Source organism: Xiphias gladius, chromosome 8, assembly GCF_016859285.1.
Source record: "Xiphias gladius isolate SHS-SW01 ecotype Sanya breed wild chromosome 8, ASM1685928v1, whole genome shotgun sequence".
In the NCBI taxonomy this organism is placed as follows: domain Eukaryota; kingdom Metazoa; phylum Chordata; class Actinopteri; order Istiophoriformes; family Xiphiidae; genus Xiphias; species Xiphias gladius.
The window spans coordinates 20478977-20499268 of NC_053407.1; the positions used below are offsets into that span (position 1 = coordinate 20478977).

Below are 20292 nucleotides of genomic sequence, written 5' to 3' on the forward strand. Positions count from 1 at the left end.
CTTCCCTGTCCGCTTCATCCTCCAAGCCCACTGAATCCTACCAAAGATGAAAATTATCTGCTGGGGGCTATTTTCAGCTGTTGATTAATACACTTTTGAGTATTTACAGCACTAGGATGGTGAAAGAGAGACTGACTAAATCAGTGATAGTGCCGTTGTCAGGAACATGTCACTTGGTGCACCAGTGTGAATTACCTGATGTGTTTTTTATTAGTTTTTGGACAACAATGGAGCCCCATGACACAGAGGAATAAGTTATATGAAGATATGGAGACACAGACAACACTTGTTTTTAGGGTTGGTTCCTTTTCATGGAATGGGTTGACAATAAGAAAAATACAGAATTGCTGGTCTTGTCTGGTGTGTGTTGTGCGAGAGAGAGAGAGAAGTGCCTGAAAATATTTGAGAGCATAGAACACACATATACATATGTACACATTTTTATACACACATATGTATATAAATAATTTGAAATATTTATTAATAGACATTCAAACATTATAAAAACATTTGTTATTAAGATGTTAAAAAATACAGTTGAAATCTCTGCCATCACCTTCTTGATGCACACCTCAGTGTCTTTATACTGGGCACGCATGACACAGTTCTGCAGGCCTTCAACATTACTTCATGCTGAGGCTGCTCAGGTGCCCTGGTCTTGACCCATAATCGCATCGTCAGCCCTGATGTAAGATTAAAGAGGCTCGTAACATAGCACGTCAGAGGTCTTTGGTCACAAACTGCCGGCCGTCACAGCTACAGTGACAAGAGTTACAGTGATGGAGAGGAGATTGGCTGCGACGAGCAGGCAGGAGTTACAGTACGGTCGGTCGCAGCAGGCATAGGTCATGATGTAGACTGTCCCTTTGAGGCTGATGTTGCGCACCTGGCTGCAGTCCTTCTCCGCCATGCAGCCCCTAGCCGACAGGGCACTGTGATTGCCGTAGCGACCGTCCGCCTTGAAGCACAGCTCATCAGGGGGGCACTCGGTCACGATGAGCTCGAACGTGTCATCGTTCGCCAGGATGGGGCTGTAGTGGCAAAGCAGGTGGTCGCATAGCAGCGAGGGGAGGAGAAGCGAGAACCACAACACAGAAACGTGCAGGGGCTGCAACATGCTCAGCCTGCAGGGAGAAGAGAGGCATCTGGTATTTTACTGGCATGACCTAATATTGTAGCTATGAAATAAAACAAAAAACTTAAAGAGCACATCAACAATTTAATATTAACCTTCCATAAAGTTAGGGCACTGGTGAGAGAGATTTAAAAAAACAGTATCAGGACAAGCGCCAAAATCAGTTGTTCCAGCACTTCCCCTCATGCAACTTGATGACATTTAAACCCCGTCCCGCCTTATACTTAAATGCTTATTTTTTTAAAATTCCACTTCCCCACTTTGAAATGCGTTATTTATAATGTTAAATATTTGCGATCCACAGGCCGACATCAAGCCACGTCACTTGATTATCTCAGAGTTGACAAAGCTACTCCAGAATCAACCATTTTCATAGGTTCTGCAACTAATATATTGACATGTAAAATCAGTAAGTCATCTTTTATACCTTGTCATCCTTCTGTTTCATGTTTTTCTCCTTTTGAGAATATTAGTGAAAAAAAAACAAACAAAGAAACTGAGCAGAAATTCCGTGAATTGATTAATAACCAATGTTGCTTTTCTTCTATTGTGTGTGTGCATACGGATGTTCTTAGTATAACGCACCCAAATGCATGCAGAAACACTGATAATGGAGTAAATTGACTGTGTTTTACAACTGTGTGTTACAATTCTAAGCCGTGCACAAGTGTTAATGATTTCCACTGATTCTCACAGTCAAAGTGCTTAAGGCTGTAACGGCAGAAAGTGATGGCAGAAACACAATTTAAGTGTGCATCTTAAAAAAAAGTAGTACCGTGTTGACTCACCTGAACATTTTAAATATTTTAAATCCCATCAAACAGGTAAAACTCTTCTCCAGGTGAACTCAAGAATCTCACCACTTCTCGCACAGGCCACACCTTCCAACACACCTGTTTGTATCATCCATACAGACCAATTACACCGAATGGGAGTTTAATCATTATTGCTTTTATTGTGCTGCCTTCATCAGTAACCACACGGATAATGTCAGCATTGTTTCTCCTCTTTTTTAAAAAGGAGCATTTATTCTTTGAAATCTACCAGGAGGATGGCTCATAGCACCACCTCTTTCTCTCTGGAGCAAAAATGTTATCACACAAAACGCTCATCATTTACACACTCGTTTAAGCCAAACACCAGTCATCACAGTAACAACATTTGACGCAACTTATGTCAGTTATCTTTTGGAGACACAGGTCAGTACCTATGACTAACAGGCCTTCCCTGGTCTCCTACAAGTACTCCTTTTATGCAGAGGCAGGTAATGTGGCGGTCCGTAATGATGTGTAATTTGCACATGAATCCCAAGGCTCCTCTCTGAGACCATTAGTGATGTTGGTGTAATCTGACTCGTCCTTGGTCATCCCCAGCAGCTTCTTTAGGCCGGCGTCAGACTTTGGCGTGCCGTTACATTTGTCTTTGCAGCAGCAGGTGTGGCTGACATTGTACTTGACCCCCAAATGAGAGATGATTTCGTGGGAACCACAGAACTCACTGTCCACGCAGCCCTGAGCGGACAGGATGTGGATGGAGCCGTAGTGACCTCGGGAGCTGGAGCAGCGCTGCTCAGGCAGACACTGGCTGGTGGTGTTGGCGCAGGACTTGCCTTTGTGCTGCAGAGGACAGTAGTAACATAGCAGGGTGTCCAGAGTTAGAGCTGGGAGGACCAGAGCCGTAGCCAACAAGATGGCGGTCAGGAACCGGTGTTGTCCCAACTGATGGACGTCCTGACTGATGTAAATCCATACACACAGAGGCAGATAGAAATGATACAAATTGGAAACATTCTCTCATGTAATAAGTCACATTCTTCAGTTAGCGGTTTCATGGTTTTCCGTTTTGTCTAGATGTGTTGTTCACCTGTTCTGTCTTTGTGATCCCATCTTCCTGTATGTAAAAGCATCCAGAGCTTGTGAGGTTTTGTCGGCCTGTGGAACCACCAAACATCAACAACGCTGCTGATTACCAAGCAGTAACAGGTGTGTCTCTGAAGCTACCTGCGCTCACCTCATACATAACTTTAGAAATCTGCACGCAACACCAACAACAAAACTTTAGCTTTCAGTTTATTGCCCAAAAATAACATCTTGCCTTATCCTTTAAAACACGTTGTACAGTCTCTTATTAAAAACACATTTCTGAGACATCCTGAGACAAAAGACAGGATTACAGTGCCATCTGCTGTCTGGTGTGCTGCTTAAACATGTCATGAAGAAGGAAATAGTAATTGAATTATTTGTTATGCCATTGTTGGATTTCTTATTAATTTGATCATCAGTATAACATTTTCTTACTGGATCCTCTATAGTTTCATATTAATGTGCAGAAAGAGGATCTCCTCAAGATCCTTTCCAAATATTTTTATAAATAGCAGTCCACATTTGTCTAGCATCTGCGATACAAAATATGAAAGAAGAAATCTTTCCTCTAATTGGGAACATTCTTCTTTCTTTCTTTTCTTTTCAAGTTCCATAATAGGATGATAATGAGAGCTTACCCTCCTTGATCAAAGGCTCCTGCGAAGAAAAACAAATTCTGGATAAATTTAAATTTTTTTTTTTTATTACCACCTATTTATTTGATAGAAAATGGAGGTTTATTGTTTGGGATTAGTAAAGTTTTAGTGCTTTGCTTACAGCCAGCTCTTCCTCCTCATCCTCCCTGCCAGCGTCCTTCCAGTCTTGGTCTTCTGCGGGGTCGTAGCTGTACAGAGGAATCAACCTGTGGCGTAGCTCATTTAGTCTGAAGCAAAACAATCAAAAAGAAAAAAAACTGTGACAGAAGGTAAAAGACACCAAACTGATCTGATAATGCTGCTTAAACCACAGAAACCAACTAACCTTGATTTCCTCCTAATATACACAACCTGCAGAGAAGTACAATGGTAGATACTTAGTACGAAGCCTATGATGCCATAATGTGAAATGAAAAATATACATCATGAAAACCAGATGGAACTGTTCTTACCACTGCCACCATACATCCAATCAGTATGAGTAGTACGAACGGGATGAGTGCATAGTAACCAGGAAATCCAGGCTTGGGGTTGAGAGGTGAAATTTGGGGGGTGGAGTGGTTGAAATGCATTTCTTTCTGCTCCATCTCCTCCTCCATACACTACACCCCTCTGCTCCGTGCCCCCTCAGCTGACACCTTCGTGAGACATTCAGTGCCGTCGCTGTCATTCCTTTATCAGCCCCAGGAAGACTCTGAATTGTCACTATAAATAGTCAAACAAGCACAAAGCTTCCAAAGAACGGCTGAATAAATGTCCAAAACATTCCTTGACCAACATACCCCCGAGTGATTTAATCTTACCTTATGTGTCATATGTGGAGTAAATGAAAACCAATTTCCTTCTCGCTCCTTTCATGTCAGTTCACAGGAGAGACACACTTACAGAGAGACAGTGCTTGGCCCGAACCTGCTCAATGACATTCCTGGGTGAGGAGTAGATGTGATGCAGTCTGACCTGGATGGATGTGTTTATTACATGCACAAGGAAGTTATCATGTTAAATCAAAAAAGACAAAACAAAAAAAGACCACATTGAAACACTGACAATTTTCCAGTATGAGCAATTACTGCAGAATGCTGCAGTCAAATACTGCAGTAGTTGCTTTTCTGTAGGCCAAAATCTAAAAAAGAAACAAAACAAAAAACCTCCCCAAAAATCTGGAAACGTATCTGGACTGTTTTGTAAATGGAACATAATGTAACCTAATGCTTGGTGTGCACACGTGTAATGCTTTGTTTCCTCCAGCAGAGGGGACTTAGATGTAGGCTGCAGGAGGGGGAGGAGGGGCGAGGGAAACTCAGACGGGAACCTCTCTAAGTCTTGCACCGGTCTAACTCGCTGAGCACGGTTTCAGCCCGGCACTCGCCCTGTTGACACAGCGTGGGACACTAGTAAACCGAAGCTCGATGGGAAGTTGCCGGCCAGGAGATGAATCGAGGTAAACAAGTGGCTCATCTTAAAAAAAAAAAAAAAACTGTGAATATGCGGAGCCTCGGTAAAAGTTTATTCCATTCAACATTTCACCAGTCTGGATTTTTAGTTTTGACTGAACCGAATTTCAGTTCCAGGTATCTCAGGTCAGGCACATGTAAAATCGAGGCTTCGGGCTTCAGGGTTCAATGAAGGGATCGTGGTGGTTTTTTGGAGAAGAGCGCGCGTAAGGAAGAATTTTCCACAGACTTGGTTGCGCGCTCGGGCAGGTTTCCTGTTAAGATTTGAAAGGCTGTTAATTATTAGACCAACGTAAACCTTCGGGTTCAGTTAGACTCCGGTCGTGACACACAGCGTACCTGTCCCGCCTGCGGTAAGTCCCGTACACGCATGTAATTCATGTGGAGTTCCGATCCTTCACGTTTCTGTTGCCGTCCCATACCACACAGTTGTTCGCTCTGCCGTGCCGTGGAGTGGGGATGCGCGGAGAGTGTGAGACACCACCATCCAGGAAGACCTGTTCCCTCCGCGACCGTTTCCCTACAACGCGATGGATCCTCCTCAGAGACAAGATGCAAGTGCCACCGACCTCCCCCTGCCTCTGACAGAGGATCTACACGGAACGCACATTTACGAGTGCCTTGAAGTCTGTAGTGGAAATGATGAAGCACACTTGTATGAGTGCACCTTGTCCGGGCTCATATCCCCAACTGATCCTCGACCACCACCCCCAGGCCATCTCTGTACCGGGAATGCCGAACACCACAGCACAAATGGGCCTCCCTCGCCGCTCAGAACCAGGCTCCCCAGTGCTTGTTTGCCAGGAAGACAAGGCCGCGCAGCCCCCCCTGTCCCCCCCAGGACACGAGTACCCCTGGGTGACCCCGCCGAGCCTGCTCGCAAACTGAATCGTTCCAGGACAGAAGTAGACAATCAGGTGAGTATGTGAGACGAAAAGATCCTTTACAGTTGAATAAACTATAGAGTGGAATCAAAAATGGCAAGTTCAGAGAAGAGGCCTAAGTGTGCAGCTTGTCTCTGTGTCACATCAGGATCCATGGACTGTTAAACTAATAGATGCTCCGCAAGGCAGCACCAGGAGGCTGGCTTCTTTTTGTGACGCAACTTCCAAGTAAGAGAATGATACCAAAATTTGTTCCTACATATTTACACTAGCTAATTTTTCAACATTACACCATTATCTTTATGACATTTAAATTAGATAAATATGAAATACTGTAAATACTAAATGTGTTTCAAGTATCCCCCCCCCCTTATGACACCTAAACTCTCAAAATGACTGATAAAACAGAATCAGGTACAGAACTTAAAATGTGTTTTGTTTTTTTTGTTTTTTTTCTGCAGTTTTAACTGTTTGAAAATAACCTTCACATGACAGTATTTTGTTGTCTGTATGTGATGTACTCTATGGCAAAAAAAAAAAAAAATTGAATGAAATGAGAGACTTGTGATTTCTGCTTTTGTTCTTTTAATCTAACATTGCTACTGTACCTTGAGTGAGATGAAGCGAATCGTGTTCGTATGGACGTAAAATGTAGAGGCCTACTCATCATCGGGTTTTCACTTTCGCGCCGGGGACCTGTTTGTCTTTACCGTCTCTGGCAGGCTGGTGGCCCGGTACAAACACACAGACGGCGTTCACAACTCAGGTGTGGTATGGGGTCGATTGTTAGAGGTCCACCCTGCGCTGCTGCAGCAGGTGGAGGTGAACGTCAGTGTGGCCAACGAGTGGGACAATCACCAGCTCCCCTTCCCCACCACCGGTAAGATACTTATCTACTAGTCCCCCACCGTCAGTTATGCGGAGGGACCTACAATAATTGCAGTCCGTGGAGACCCAGAGAGAATGAAGAGTTGAGAGTATAAAGCAACAGCAAGTTGCACAGTGCCTCATTACATTTCTTGCAGTAAAAGGAAAAATCTTGATGAACTGGATATTACAGAAAAAGGACTGTTACAGTATGGACAGCTGGTTTAAATAATATATTGACTTGGCGATGTACAACATAATTGTACTGGTCAAAGTAGTTTGTGGCCACAGATAAAGACATATAATTAGAAGAAGGAGCCGTGGTAATGGACATAAAGAATACAGGATTTGATTCAGGGTGAACGATATGAACATTATACCGATTGTGTGTGGTTTGTAATACCACACCTTTTGAACCGTGGCTACCATACACTCCAGTTTCTTTATTTTTAAAGTCCCTGCAGATGTTGGCAGAAGTGTGTGAACTCTGAACTCTAGTCTTTTATCCAGTGAACAGGACGGTGAGGAGTCTGATTGATGAAGTCTTCCTGCTGCTGGACCTCACTCCGAGCACAAGTGGGAATTATGTTCTAAAACTTTGCGACACTGAGGAGTATCTCCGAAAGTAAGTCACTAATCCAGATATTCTAGCCTATGATGCTCTCTTTGACCATGGCGTGTTTCCGCATTCGCGGGTTTAATTTGGTGCTCTGTATGCAATTTCCCATATCTGTCTTTAGTGAGGAACTGCTGGGTATGCACGAGACGATTCAGATCTACCGCAAGTTTAAACTAGAAGTCCCCCTCCGACTGCTCCACGTGAACAACCTCAAATACCGCCTGGCCAGGGATGTAAGTTGGTTCAAACTCCTCCTCTGTTCCCACCTACGTTATAGATCATTGACCGAGAAGAGGTGGCCTGTCTGTAGTCTCGACATGCTGCTTTCACAAACACCCGTGCCCGGCCCCCGCACAGCTTCTTATCACCTTGACTATTGTAGCTGTAAAAACCTCCGCCCTGAGTTCTTGACCCTGCTCTGTTTACACATAACGTCATGATCATGCCGGCATTTAGCAGCGAGAAGGAAATAGAATAAAGGTGAACCTGATGTGTCCTTGCATTTAAAGTCACAGAGAGTATTATATTTTCGAAATGAGATTCTAAAGTGATTCAAAAACTTGCCCCAATCCCACAAAGCAATCCGTATTTCAACTTGTGTTTCTTCTCCAAGGGAGCAGATGGCAGGACCCCATGCCAAGTGTACCAGTTCCTGCGTCCTGCCTGTGTCTTCAACACCTGCAAGTAAGTTGACAAGCAGTCCCGCATCTCACATCAGCTTTGTGAAATGGTTTTAGTAACCACGACATAGACAACAACGAGGTAGCCGAACTTTGTTGCTCCCCACCACTATGTGTGTTTTAACCTTTCCTCCTCTCTCAGGTTGAGCCTGCAGGTTTTGCTCAGTAGCTACAACAGAGCGGTGACAGAGCTAATGAAAAGTAAGGTGAGCGATGGCAAGATAACCAATGGGGGACGGTTGCATGTATTTCTCTCACACGCACGTCCATCAGTGTTTGATTTTGATTCTTTGGTCCGATCTCCTCATATCTGTAGTCTGGGATGAACATTAGGGTGCTTGTGGGCCGTGTTCGCGCCATCAGCAATCTTCTGTGTGGGCTCTCGTGTCAGGGGCTGGAGGATGCCATCGCCGGGCTCAACAAACTCAGTCCCATACCTTTGGTAGGATATCACATACTGTGCATTTGTGGCACTTGTGACAAAGTGCTCCGATCAGTTTTTGAGCCCTTTGCCTTTCAGGTGTTTGATAATTTTTGAACCCTTTAAGCCACTTTTTCCTTTTTGTAGAAAAGTCTTTCTGCTGTGTCATCTTTCTGTACGTTGCCATGACTTCGCTGGGGTATTGTGGTACAATACGTCACAATACCTCCTCATACCACTGACCAATTGATCAGCTGTATTTCCTGATCTTTTTTAGATTCATTATGAGGTGGCTGAGTATGAACATGGTGAGTAGCTGTTACTTGACTCTATTGGTTTGGCATAGGTGTGTGTGTATTTTGTGTTTGTTTTTTTTTTTGATATTGACAGTAGAGATACAGAAGTGGGAGAGGGAGGGGTATGGTATGAAACAAAGGTCATCAGCTGGAATAGAAGCTGGGGCGTTGCCATTATATGGTAAAAGTCTTAACCACTAGGTAACTAGACCCCACCATGTTGAACTAATTTTAGTTTTGTTACAGTATGTTCACACTAATATTTGAAATCAAGGATTAACTTTAACTATTTGCAAAAATGTCCTGTACAACGACATTATAGTGTGTAATGACCCTTTTATTAAATATTTGTATACTGCTCATAAATGTTTAACAGGGGGACTTAAAGTAACATGTGACAGTGAAATGACCCATTTGGTGTATTAACATTTTGATTTGATGTGTATTCTCTGTACCGTGCTCTAGCGGTGAGCACGCTCCACGGGGAGCTGCTAAAAGTGCTGCAGATCTTTTTTGACAACTTCCAGTCGGACTTCAGAGCTCAGGAGGTAACCCGCGACCTGCGGGCCGCTGATGTTGAGGACAACACTGACATCTGCCAATTCCACATCGCTGCTCTCTACAAACTACAGCTTAGCTGGCTGACCATGTATGTGCGCATCTGTGGTCCCATACGAACACACATTTAACACGACAGATACACAAATACGCGAACAAAGACGCAAAGGTTAACCAAATCCCCGATGTGAACGCTAGGTGTCTGTTGCGCTCTCTTTATTGTTTCTAGTTATGAGTACTTCTCTGTTTCCTGTGAGCTGACGTACAGAGGAACGAAGATCTGCGACACTGGCGTTTCTGAAAATATCAGCACCGCCTTGTCATACGGAAACAAGATCCAGTGTAACCGCATGTAAGGGCAAGTTCTTGTAGAGTCTCGTGGTGTAAATGTTATTTTATCATATTCAACTTCCCCGTTCCTTGTTCACATAATTATTACATTGTGACTGAAAACGAAGGTAAAGTGGATTCAGCTGTATCGGCTTTGCTTACTGTCCTTGCTTTTTGAATCGCCATCCGATTCAGGCTCTTTTGTACAGGTCTGTTTCTGCCCTCTTAAGTTTGTACGTGAGAAGTATTGTATTTCAATTCATTTTAATACAGATTGGTGGGAAATAGTAGGGTATTTTAAAAGAGTTAAGATTTGAGATGACATCAAAAAGATGGCCGTGCAAGTAAAAAAGAAGCAAGTTTATGACCACATGTGTTGTATGTATTTGATTTTAGGATGGTGTTCCCTGTTCTAGTAAAAGAGCTGCCATACGAGAGCATGTTAACGTTCCACCTCAAAGGCTCTAAGAAAGGAAGGAGCCCGGAGCTTTTAGGCTGGGCTGTACTACCTCTCTACAGCAACAGGTACGTTGCCCATTTCCACCTCTCTACCATGCCATGAAGTTTTTGTTTTTAAATTTTTTTGGACAGATTTAAGGGGGTCTTGAGGGGAACGTAGGAGTTCAACGATTCCAGATGGTCAAAGGAGCTTCTGAGAAATTCATCTTTAAAAAAAGAGGGATGCATCAAACTTTCAGTCACTTTTATGCTTTACATGTTTGGAATAATGATCACTTTTTTTGACTGGGGCGACTCTCTTTTGTTGCCACAGTCAAACATCCACGGACTATTTAGGGAGCAGCATGACGAATTTTAGTTGGTGTCGAATCTTCTCAATTTTATTGTCTCCTTTAAAGATACGTTTATTATCCTGCCTTATGAACAACTGAGTTGGAAACGGCTTTCAAATCACGTTTAGTGTTGCTTATGTCATTTTCTTTGTCTTGCTTGATTTTAAATAATGAAATTTACTATTTTAAAAGCTGATTTAATTTTGCATATGAATTAATATACTTCCATTAATTTACTATTACTACTACACAATTATGATTCTGTCAAGTGCTATATTAATAACGGCTATTGTTGTTATTAACTAGAATGTGTTTTCTATTATGCAATGCTTGTACATGTGAGAAACTCTGTCTTTTGATAATATCCTGAGCTCTTAGGCACAACAGTATAGACAGTAATTAGTGACATGCAGTATGTGTACTCCATGTGTGTAGGACTCTGGTAGCAGGGACCGTCCTGCTTGGTATGTCCGCGCTGGCTGGGATGCCTGCTCCTCCCTCCCCTGCCTTGTTTGACAGCCACACACAAGCCGTCGGGGTCATACTTCAGGTCAGTAACGCTGAACCAATTTTGCCCCCTGTTGACCAAAACACAAACAACACCGCATTACCTGCTCAATCATTCATCCTCCCATTGTTCTCCAGCTTGAGTTTCAAAATCAGTTTAGCTGGACATATCAGAGGCCCATCGCACTCCCTGGTTCAGTCATGTTCTCTCAGTCTTGTGAGGAATTGCAAAAGAAAATGCTGGACGTCTCTAAGAAGCACTGCCTCCGCTTGTGAGTAGAAGAAAATAACGCACACTTCATTATGATATTCCGTACATGTATATGTGCAGTGTTCAGTTTCATATTTTTGGACATACACAATCTTTTCATTTCTAAAGGGAGAATTCTATTCCCTTATTTTTTCTTGCTTCCTGTATCCCCTAAACAGAGTCGTTAATCTCTCCTTTCTCAGCCTAACAGAAAATGAGAAGACTTTCCTCTGGGAAAAGCGTCACTGTGGTGACAAAGCAAGCACGTTCCTCCACCTGCTGCTGGGTGGAGCCTGCCGGTGGCAGCCTGAATACTTGACAGAAATCTATACTGTCGTAGACAACTGGCCCATCCATCTACCTGAGGAGGCCCTCTTCCTGCTCGGTGACAGGCAGGTTACACTGGGTTCACATACAAAAATGTGGACACGGGTTATGCAAAGACATAAACACCAACAAAAATAGATAACATACAGTACATGGACAGGTTTGTTTAGTTGGTAAACTGTTAATCTCAGAGCTAAAAGCAATCAAAGGTTATAAGCGTAGGAAAACTTTGTGTGTAACTGGAAATAAATCTATTAATAAATAGAAATAGACAAAAAGTATCTAAAAACACACAAAAGCATAAAACCTAATGAAGAATGATTGCAAAAGGTATAAAGGATGATTACTTTTACAGAGTGGTAGATCAAAGTGGAACTGATAATAAAAGAAAGGTTGAAAGACTTCAATAAAAGATTGATAAAAACGTTAAGAATTACCAAACTGCCTGAGGAGGAAGTTTGATCTACGTAGAAGGTGCTGGCCAAACTCAACGATCATCTGTGTTTATACCCCTTTAGCTAGTGTTTAAACAGCACGCTCAAGTAGATGTTCGAGTTGACAATTTAAACACTCTCACCATGTATGATATTCTCTGTGATGTTATCCCTGATGTGCTTGAATCAATAATTAATGCTTTAGTAGTGGTGGTGCTTTTCAAGCTAGACATTTTAATGTGGTTCTGCGGGGACAGTAAACTCAACACGACAAGCAGACCGGTAACCCAGCTGTGTGTATGATCACAACCATGACTCGGGTTTCCATCAGGCTCGTTTGGTGACTTACTGCGTCTTTTTCAGTTTTCATGATCAGACTGTGCGGAGGGCTGCAGTTCAGTACTTTGAACAGATAACAGATGGAGAACTAGAGGTGTTTCTGCCACAGCTGGTCCAGGTAAGCACACTAACATCCACCACCAACTATTACACACTCTGAGTGACAAAATACCTGTGTACACTCCACACTCATCTCCATGTTACCCTTATGGTACCTTTAGCTTTATAAGCTAATATTTCAGACCAGGACCAAACCCGTATTAGTGGTAGAGGTGGAACGCTTTGTGGATTCCTCAGTAATTTGATGCGAGTATGATCAGTCACCCTGTCCTGCAGGCCCTGAAGAGTGAGTGGGAGTTGGATGGACCTCTGGTGATGCTGCTGTTGGAGCGATCACTGAAGAACATACGAATCGCCCAGCAACTCCACTGGTGAGCAGCAGAGTCAGACGTCAAACTGAGGGGATGTAGATTTGGAACATTGTTGTAATTTCATTCACTAGAAAATGTCGAACCCTATATTAAGTAAGTCTCATTCATCACTACTAATGTTGCAAAAGTAATGAATATAAGGTAATACTACTTTATGAAAAAAAGGATTTATTATCTTTGCCTTTGTATTATTTAGTGTGTTTTCATGCTCAGTATTTTTCACTGCAGTATGTAGAGCAAAGTCCTATCATTAATCAATGTTTTCTGTGCTGGCAGGCTGCTGGAGGATGCCCACAATGACCCCTACTACGAGGGTTGGTACAGTAAGATTCAGGCTGCCCTGCGGCACTGCTGTGGCCGGACACTGAGGCAGGAGCTGGAGCACGAAACCCGCCTGATGTCCGTGCTTGCACAGATGGCTGACAAGGTTCGCACTGCCGACAAAGCTCGACGCAAGGTCTGTAAAAATAGATCTCTCATCTACCCATTCATGCATGCACCCACTTACTGGCTTGTATAATCCTCCATTGTTTAGGACTGTAACTGTGCAAGTCATGCATTTTATTTTGTCTTTCTTTTTTTTTTTGTCATTTTATGCATTTGTCTGCAGAATGTTTTGAAAAAAGAAAAGTGGAAGATTGATGACTTCTTCACAGATGGAATCAGCTGTTGTCTACCACTGGATCCTGCAGTCCGTGTAAAGGCAGTGGACATGGATGTACGAGCATTACACAACACATCACACCTATATATCATTACTCTTATTTAATATACACACAGCGCTGCACCATTTATGGGGATTGTTTACTCCTTTTCATATGTTGCTCACAGGCCTGTAAGTTTTACAACTCCAATGCTGCTCCTCTGGGGATCACATTCATCTGTACTGACCCTCTGGCCACGAACGTCAGTGTCATCTGCAAGGTTGGTAACAAGATGGTACTTTATTGATCCAGGTTGTGTGTTTCTCCTATATCCCTTCAAGGGAAAATAAAAGATCACGGTCAGTTACAGAACAGCTCGCACATACTGCTACCTTTTGACAATCTGTCTCTCTTGTGACACGTCAAATAGGCTCTCTTGCTGAGTCAAAGAGCAAGCGTTTTAGTAAACTGTTTTCATTACTCAGTTAAAAGTGTTTTTCAGACAGGAGATAACCTGCGTCAGGACATGCTGGTACTTCAGATAGTCCGCGTGATGGACAGGGTGTGGCTCCAGAAGGGGCTGGACCTGCAAATGATCACCTACAGGTGTCTTTCTACGGGCAGAGCTCAGGGTCAGTTTGATTTATTTGTATGTGTCTTTGAATATACATTAATAGTTTTTTTTGTCTTATATCTCTGTTGCTGTGAATTAAGGTTTTTTTTCCACTGGTTATGCTTATATTCTATGTGGTTGTCAGGTCTAGTGGAAGTGGTTCCAGAGGCAGTGACCCTGGGGAAGATTCAGCAGGAGTGGGGCCTGGGTGGGACCTTTCGTGAGGACACACTGGAGAAATGGTTCCACATGTGGAACAGAACTAAGGAGGACTATGAGAAGGTTAAGACCACTACAAAATCTTTGAAGTCTTATTCTTGACTATATGCTTGACTGTACTGTTGAATATTCAATTAGCTGCTACATGTTTTCGTAACACTCTCTCACTGTGTATGAGCAGGCTGTGATGAACTTCATCCACTCATGCGCAGGGTGGTGTGTGGCCACGTTTATCCTGGGGATCTGCGACCGCCACAACGACAACATCATGTTGAAACACAGTGGACACATGTTCCACATTGACTTTGGCAAGATTATGGGCAATGCACAGAAGTTTGGAAGCTTTAAAAGGCAAGTCAATAAAAATGCAGGGAGCATTTTGAAAGTGAAAAGAGTGGTGTTTGTGGGGGAGTAGCAGAGAGATATAGATATGGAAAAGTGTAAAGTCAAAGGCAACAATGTGAATTAACAATGTCAGTCCCACACTCTGTTTTTGCAATGATAGGGACCGGTCACCATTCATCTTTACATCTGAGATGCAGCACTTCATCACAGGCGGCGGCCAGAAGCCTCAACGCTTGCATCGCTTTGTGGAGCTCTGCTGTGAAGCTTACAACATAATCAGAGAGCGCTCTGCACTGATACTCAGCTTGTTGGAGCTGGTAAGACCTTTACTGAATAACACCACAGAAATAACCTCATATTCATATCTGAGAATACTTCATTTTATACGTAAAACACTTTTTCATTCATGGTGTGAATGTGGTTTCCAGATGCTATATGCAGGTATGCCAGAACTGAAGGACTCTAATGACCTGCAGTATGTCCAGAACAACCTCAGACCACATGACACTGACCTGGAGGCCACATCCTACTTTACAAAGTAATTTAATGCGCAACACACAAACATACACGGTCTGCCTTTTTAACTATACAAATTCTTCAAAATATCTCCTTTTATTTCTGCAATTGTGTTTATCTGATGCTCATAAGTGTTTGTATCCCTCCTGATGTAGGAAGATCAAAGAGAGCATAGGTTGTGTCGCAGTCAAGTTTAACTTCCTGACACACAGCATGGCTCAAGGGAAGAAACAAGAACCACTAACCAGGGACGGCATCCCCACCCCCAGCACCAACATCCAAGAAGCTATCATCCAGGGATACACCGTCAAGGGAAAAGATGTGGTGAGGCAGCACGTTGCTCTTTGTGCTTTGGTGATTCAGACAGAAAACGTTGGCCTCAGTTTTCATTTTTACAATGAAATGTCACTGAGAGATCTTGTTTGATGAACCACAGGGCATTGTGTTAGATTGTAGAAGCCAGGGGAGCTGATGAAACACCTGGAGCTGACAGCAAGTTCACACATATTTGGTCTGAGAGGAATGACCCCTGGCACTCAGCTGACAGGGTGTGTTTGCTGTCACTCAAGGCCTCCTAGGCAGCAGTGCTGTGTTTAGAAAGTCTATCCCCAAACTCTCCAGAGTCGACTGAGAAGTGTTACTGGTGTTTGCTGGCATTTCACCGCCCTTTGATCACAACAGGCTTCCTGATGTCTTCGGAGGTAGAATGGAGCACCTTGTCAGTCAACACAGAGGCAGAGAGATTTGCCCACACAAATTCTGTTTAAACCACAAATTTAGTTCCCCATGTTCCCTTTTTAATATTTTATTTTATTTTAATTTAATTTGTACTCCCCGGCAAATTCCTTTTCAAGTATAAAACAGATGGAACAACACAGATAAACTCTTAAAGATGTTACTGGGTTGAGATTCATTTCCACAATAGAAAGTTTTCTAAATGCTGGTGGTTATGGCAGTAAAACCCTTTTTGACCTGAGTTTAGTTTGCAAAATTGGTGAACATTTGCAGAGTTCTCATAAACAAAATTTTTGTTTCAGGATCACCCAGGACCTGCTTGGGTTTAATCCACTTGTATATATCTAACATTCTTAACTGAGTAAGAATAGACAGACCATAAACTGTTAAAATATGATGCTTTAACAGTTCTAGAGGGGAAACTCTCCCTTCAGCTGCCTTCTATTAAGAGATTTCATGAGTGTTAGCTGAGAATCGGCCGCTTCAGAACATGGATGACATTTAATTCCCTGCCTGGGAACTTCAGCATGGATCCTGGGTTATGAACAGTCTGTCCTCATTTATTCACCCTGCAGCCTTATGAAATTTGTTTTGTCTGATTTGCAGCTCTATGACCTGAGAGTAACCATTCATGATGGTTTTCTGATCAGTGAGAAGACATTCGGGCAGTTTGAGCTGATCCACAAGCAGCTGCAGAAATACTTCATTGAATCCATGCTGCCTCAGTGAGTGAAGAAAAGCATACACATCCGGCTCAAATACAATGGCTATTTTATTTTGAAGCACAGCTTTTTTTTGTCATGGTAATAACATAATTCGATTCATGTCTTTGCTCCTTCTCCCTTTAAAGGTTTCCTAGCAGGTATAAGATGTCAATCACCCCAGCAAAGAAGATGTCTCTGCTGAATAAATACCTACAACAGCTGTTTGAGGGTCCATGCAAGGGAGTGAGTTCCTCTTGTCATTCCCTCCGTCACTTGTCGATTTTTCTCTCTGTGATCTTTTGTTACACCTGGCTCTAACTTGTTAACCGTTTCTCACTCGGTCACCTGCAGAATGAATTTGTGTGCAGCTTGTTCCTGGATGGCCCCAGCATAGTCCAAAAAAATGTGGCGACAGGTAATTTTCTGCTCTTAAATAAAAAGTGGGTGAACAAAAAAAGATTTAAATGAAAACTTACTTCATGCTATAGGCCGTATTTTGATTTTGTGCTATGTCTTGAGAAAAGTCTTCTGATAGTTCATAAATAAGACTCTATGCTATGATTTACCTGCACTGATGCACTGATCTGTTCCAGGAGCCCGTCCTCAGATCCAGCTGTACATTTCTTACGCTAACTCTAAGCTATCAGTCTTGGTAAAACACCTGAAGAACATTGTGAGTTTGCTTCACTCATATCATTGCATTGTTTAGAGCATTAAACAAGAGGAAAGCAAACAATTTGAATGTGTTCTCTCTCGGGAATCCTTTATGGTGTGTACTCAAAGCAGGCTGTCCCTCTTGGCCTTTTTCTCTTTCCAACAGAAGCAGGCAAACGGCTCTAACCCTGACGCCTACGTGGTCACACATCTGAGACCAGACCCTCAGCAGCGCTCAAAGAGAAAGACAAAGGTGGTCCGCAATAATGACAACCCCACCTTCAATGAACTGGTACATCACCTTCTCTGCTACCCTTACTATGTGAACATATGTTTTACACAAGGAAAAAGACTTAGATATTATGAGTAATAGTGCGGACAGACACAGTCAGAGGCCAGCTGGTGAACATAGTGGAGCATTCAGCAGCTGAAGAGCCAGATACAGTATTTCCCTCAGGAATTGATGGAGACCGGCATCAGAGCTAAAAGAGGGGGAACAGTGGACTTAAATTCGTCAGGTGGACAAATACACGACCTGAAATGAATGGTACTGTTGCTCTGTTGGATGTGCAACTAGGCGGCTGTTTGCAAACAAATTTTCCGTATTAACTTAAAATGTTGTGTTGAGTGTTGTTTCTACTTTCCCCAGGTGTCCAAAAGAATCTGTTATTGCACGTTCAATAATCTAAGTCCATATACTTTACAGATGGATGATGATTTTAGCAAATAACTTAAAAACGACACATACGAAATGGGTATAGTACAGAAACCTAGGGCAGTAAGTAATAAAAAAAAAAATTAGGCCGTGGTGGAAGAGATACTTACTAAGCCCATAATCAGTATATACTGGCAAACTATTAAATATTAATCATATATATATATATATATATATAAATGCATTTTAATATAATATTAGAATCTGGGACTTTTTTTTCTTTCTTTACTCAAAGTTCTAGAAATTCACTCTGACTTTGTGTAATGTTAACTTTCACTGTGAGCTCTTCCTGCGGCACCACTCTCCCTGCTGTATAGGTCTGATGTGATCTATGAGTGTTGCATCCAGCGGACTCTGAGCAGTAGCTTCCCACATACTTGACAGCATCTTACTAATCTTTCATGTTGAAGGGTGAAGGCCTCAAAAGAGTCAAAAGAATAGGAAATAAACCCTGTTTCAGAGTTTTAACAGAAATTTCAGATGAAAGCCAAATGGTACAGCAGAAAAATCCTAAAATGACTTCCTGCATGTTCTGAATGCAGAGCTGTTTGATAACTAAAATATCTGCCTCCTCTTCACAGCTGGAGTACAGTTTTGTCCCGATGCTGTATGGGATGGTGCTTGAAGTGACAGTCAAGAGCAAGAAAACTTTTGTGGCTGCAACCAACATTAAACTGGAAGGCGAGTTTCTTGACAAGGAAAGGTGGTTTCCCCTCGGGAACTGTGCAATCTGACATCAGAGAGCTGCGCTGTCTGCCCACTGCCAACAGGGGGTGCAGCCACACTGAGGGAGAGAATCCATTCAGAGATTTTTCAGACTGTTTTAGTATGACAAATTCACCTGAGAGGAGGAACTATGCACTGTTGTTTTTACCTATTTATCAGATGCAACTTAACCCCACTCCAGAGCTAAACACACTGGCAGTTTGTGGGGTGTTTGGATGGCGTTACAAAGCTGAGTTAAAAGACTCAGGGAAAGAGACTGTTTACTGTGTGAAGTATCATTTACCTTATCCATTTATTTTTAAATATTAATCAAATGAAGGTCATTTGCCAAATAAGCCGGAATTTTTAGAAATAGCATTAGTAATGTATGAAGGAAAGAAACTTTTACTTTCGTGCGTGTACTTTCATTTGTACTTAAACTTTCTTTTCGTCACTGTGAGTCAAAACAGTCCTTGTAAATGTGTGTGGTCAAGACTGTGGTCAATGTGACAGAATAAGGAGGAGGTGATGCAGTTTAATGCAGGAGCTTCCTGCCTGTTACCTGCCCAGACTGAATGTGTGTGTCCCCTTGGGTTGTGTCAACTGGATGTCCTTGACCAGCGGAAGTGGAAGTGGGAGGCAGGAGCGTGAGGAGGGGAGGAGAGGGGTGAGGGGTGAGGGGAGTGTGTGAACAGGATGACAACTCTGCCTCTCTGGCCTGGGGGGCTGAGTTAACACTCTCCCCCTCTCTACATCCTTTGTCTTATCCGTCAGTGGCATTCAAACATGCATGCAAAAACACGCAAAGGCAGACACTCGAATGCCTATGCAAATACCCCTCAAAAAGCACCTACACACACACACACACACCCGCCCACTCTCACTTTCGAGGCTAAGGCAGGTCTTAAAGCCATCCTCCTCCTGCCATACTCTCTTTTACTCTCTGACCCGTACTCTCCTCCGTCTCATTCATAGGGTGTAGTGATGAACGAAGATAGACGTAGACTTCCCTGCACTGGGTTTGGTTCAATAATGTATACCTCTGTGAATGCTATTTATATTATTCCCTGCTGGGTCTCTCACAGGGAGGTAGGCTAGGAGGAAAATGCCAGCTGGTACTCTTTCATAGTATTGTTCCTGGAGTATTAATGTATCCTGGCATTACTCATCAATTTCAGCCCTAATATAAGAATTACATCTGTTGTTTGGAATAGATGATGAATCAAAAAACAACTATTGTGAGGTTGCGTAATATCTTATGTGTGGTCAGCTCTACTACAATAATTTCACTTGCGTCAATTCTTAATTCTGTAATAAGAATCTGATACGTTACTTGAGGGATTTCTCCATTGCTTGAGTGATTCTAACAGAGTTATTCTTCATTAGAGGTCTTTTCAGCCCTGCTGGAACCTCCTGGTATTTTCCTCTGCAGCACACAGTGCACGCACAAGAAAAGGGCACATGTATTTTCTGACAATAAAATTGATATTTATATCGGAGGAAATGGTGCTTTTGATTTATTTATATACTTTTGTTGTTGTTGCTTTTGCTGCATCAGCCACGCTTTTCCATTTGTTGGCGGGATGTGTGAGTGTGTGTGT

General features: G+C 42.7%; 3 protein-coding genes across 10 annotated transcripts; 1 reads left to right on the forward strand and 2 right to left on the reverse strand.

The window, feature by feature from the left end:
• Positions 1 to 186: 186 nt before the first annotated feature.
• On the reverse strand, positions 187 to 2051 carry bncr (bouncer). 3 transcript variants are annotated; one of them, XM_040131959.1, is made up of 2 exons: positions 1924 to 2051; positions 187 to 1124 (listed from the first exon to the last, which is right to left on the reverse strand). In XM_040131959.1, the coding sequence occupies exons 1-2, from the start codon at positions 1950 to 1952 to the stop codon at positions 734 to 736; spliced, it is 420 nt and encodes a 139-aa protein (XP_039987893.1). In that variant the 5' UTR covers positions 1953 to 2051; the 3' UTR covers positions 187 to 733. The 3 variants fall into 3 exon arrangements, with proteins under 3 accessions (XP_039987893.1, XP_039987894.1, XP_039987895.1); XM_040131960.1 differs by lacking the exon at positions 1924 to 2051 and adding an exon at positions 1563 to 1886; XM_040131961.1 differs by lacking the exon at positions 1924 to 2051 and adding an exon at positions 1231 to 1493.
• Positions 2052 to 2066: 15 nt separating this feature from the next.
• LOC120792702 lies at positions 2067 to 4267 on the reverse strand. Of its 3 annotated transcripts, none has more exons than XM_040131958.1 (6): positions 4106 to 4267; positions 3979 to 4004; positions 3775 to 3880; positions 3636 to 3654; positions 2999 to 3066; positions 2067 to 2751 (listed from the first exon to the last, which is right to left on the reverse strand). In XM_040131958.1, the coding sequence occupies exons 1-6, from the start codon at positions 4250 to 4252 to the stop codon at positions 2386 to 2388; spliced, it is 732 nt and encodes a 243-aa protein (XP_039987892.1). In that variant the 5' UTR covers positions 4253 to 4267; the 3' UTR covers positions 2067 to 2385. The 3 variants fall into 3 exon arrangements, with proteins under 3 accessions (XP_039987892.1, XP_039987890.1, XP_039987891.1); XM_040131956.1 differs by having other exon boundaries at positions 2067 to 2865; XM_040131957.1 differs by lacking the exon at positions 3636 to 3654 and having other exon boundaries at positions 2067 to 2869.
• Positions 3039 to 20195, forward strand: pik3c2g (phosphatidylinositol-4-phosphate 3-kinase catalytic subunit type 2 gamma). Of its 4 annotated transcripts, none has more exons than XM_040131950.1 (34): positions 3056 to 3117; positions 4905 to 5094; positions 5537 to 6024; positions 6140 to 6219; positions 6714 to 6871; positions 7369 to 7483; positions 7599 to 7710; positions 8091 to 8161; positions 8300 to 8363; positions 8474 to 8599; positions 8856 to 8886; positions 9340 to 9523; positions 9662 to 9784; positions 10159 to 10287; positions 10989 to 11103; positions 11199 to 11332; positions 11514 to 11702; positions 12435 to 12528; positions 12747 to 12841; positions 13118 to 13298; positions 13452 to 13559; positions 13673 to 13765; positions 13988 to 14117; positions 14244 to 14380; positions 14499 to 14668; positions 14823 to 14979; positions 15091 to 15200; positions 15334 to 15502; positions 16520 to 16638; positions 16764 to 16860; positions 16969 to 17032; positions 17211 to 17290; positions 17438 to 17563; positions 18568 to 20195. In XM_040131950.1, exons 3-34 carry the CDS (start codon positions 5638 to 5640, stop codon positions 18718 to 18720), a joined length of 4101 nt encoding a protein of 1366 aa, XP_039987884.1. In that variant the 5' UTR covers positions 3056 to 3117; positions 4905 to 5094; positions 5537 to 5637; the 3' UTR covers positions 18721 to 20195. The 4 variants fall into 4 exon arrangements, with proteins under 4 accessions (XP_039987886.1, XP_039987884.1, XP_039987883.1 ...); XM_040131949.1 differs by having other exon boundaries at positions 3090 to 3117; positions 4902 to 5094; XM_040131952.1 differs by lacking the exon at positions 4905 to 5094 and having other exon boundaries at positions 3039 to 3117.
• Positions 20196 to 20292: the final 97 nt, after the last annotated feature.

Excerpts from the sequence above, each read along its gene's own strand:
- bncr (XM_040131959.1), bottom strand. The coding sequence starts at position 1,952 with ATGGGATTTAAAATATTTAAAATGTTCAG. Across the intron at positions 1,125-1,923 it reads AAAATATTTAAAATGTTCAG|GCTGAGCATGTTGCAGCCCC; the intron begins GTGAGTCAACAC and ends TTCTCCCTGCAG.
- LOC120792702 (XM_040131956.1), bottom strand. The coding sequence starts at position 4,252 with ATGGAGGAGGAGATGGAGCAGAAAGAAATGCATTTCAACCACTCCACC. Across the intron at positions 4,005-4,105 it reads TTGGATGTATGGTGGCAGTG|GTTGTGTATATTAGGAGGAA; the intron begins GTAAGAACAGTT and ends ACTTCTCTGCAG. Across the intron at positions 3,881-3,978 it reads TATATTAGGAGGAAATCAAG|ACTAAATGAGCTACGCCACA; the intron begins GTTAGTTGGTTT and ends GTTTTGCTTCAG.
- pik3c2g (XM_040131952.1), top strand. The coding sequence starts at position 5,638 with ATGGATCCTCCTCAGAGACAAGATGCAAGTGCCACCGACCTCCCCCTG. Across the intron at positions 11,703-12,434 it reads CTCTTCCTGCTCGGTGACAG|TTTTCATGATCAGACTGTGC; the intron begins GCAGGTTACACT and ends CGTCTTTTTCAG. Across the intron at positions 14,118-14,243 it reads TTCTACGGGCAGAGCTCAGG|GTCTAGTGGAAGTGGTTCCA; the intron begins GTCAGTTTGATT and ends TGTGGTTGTCAG.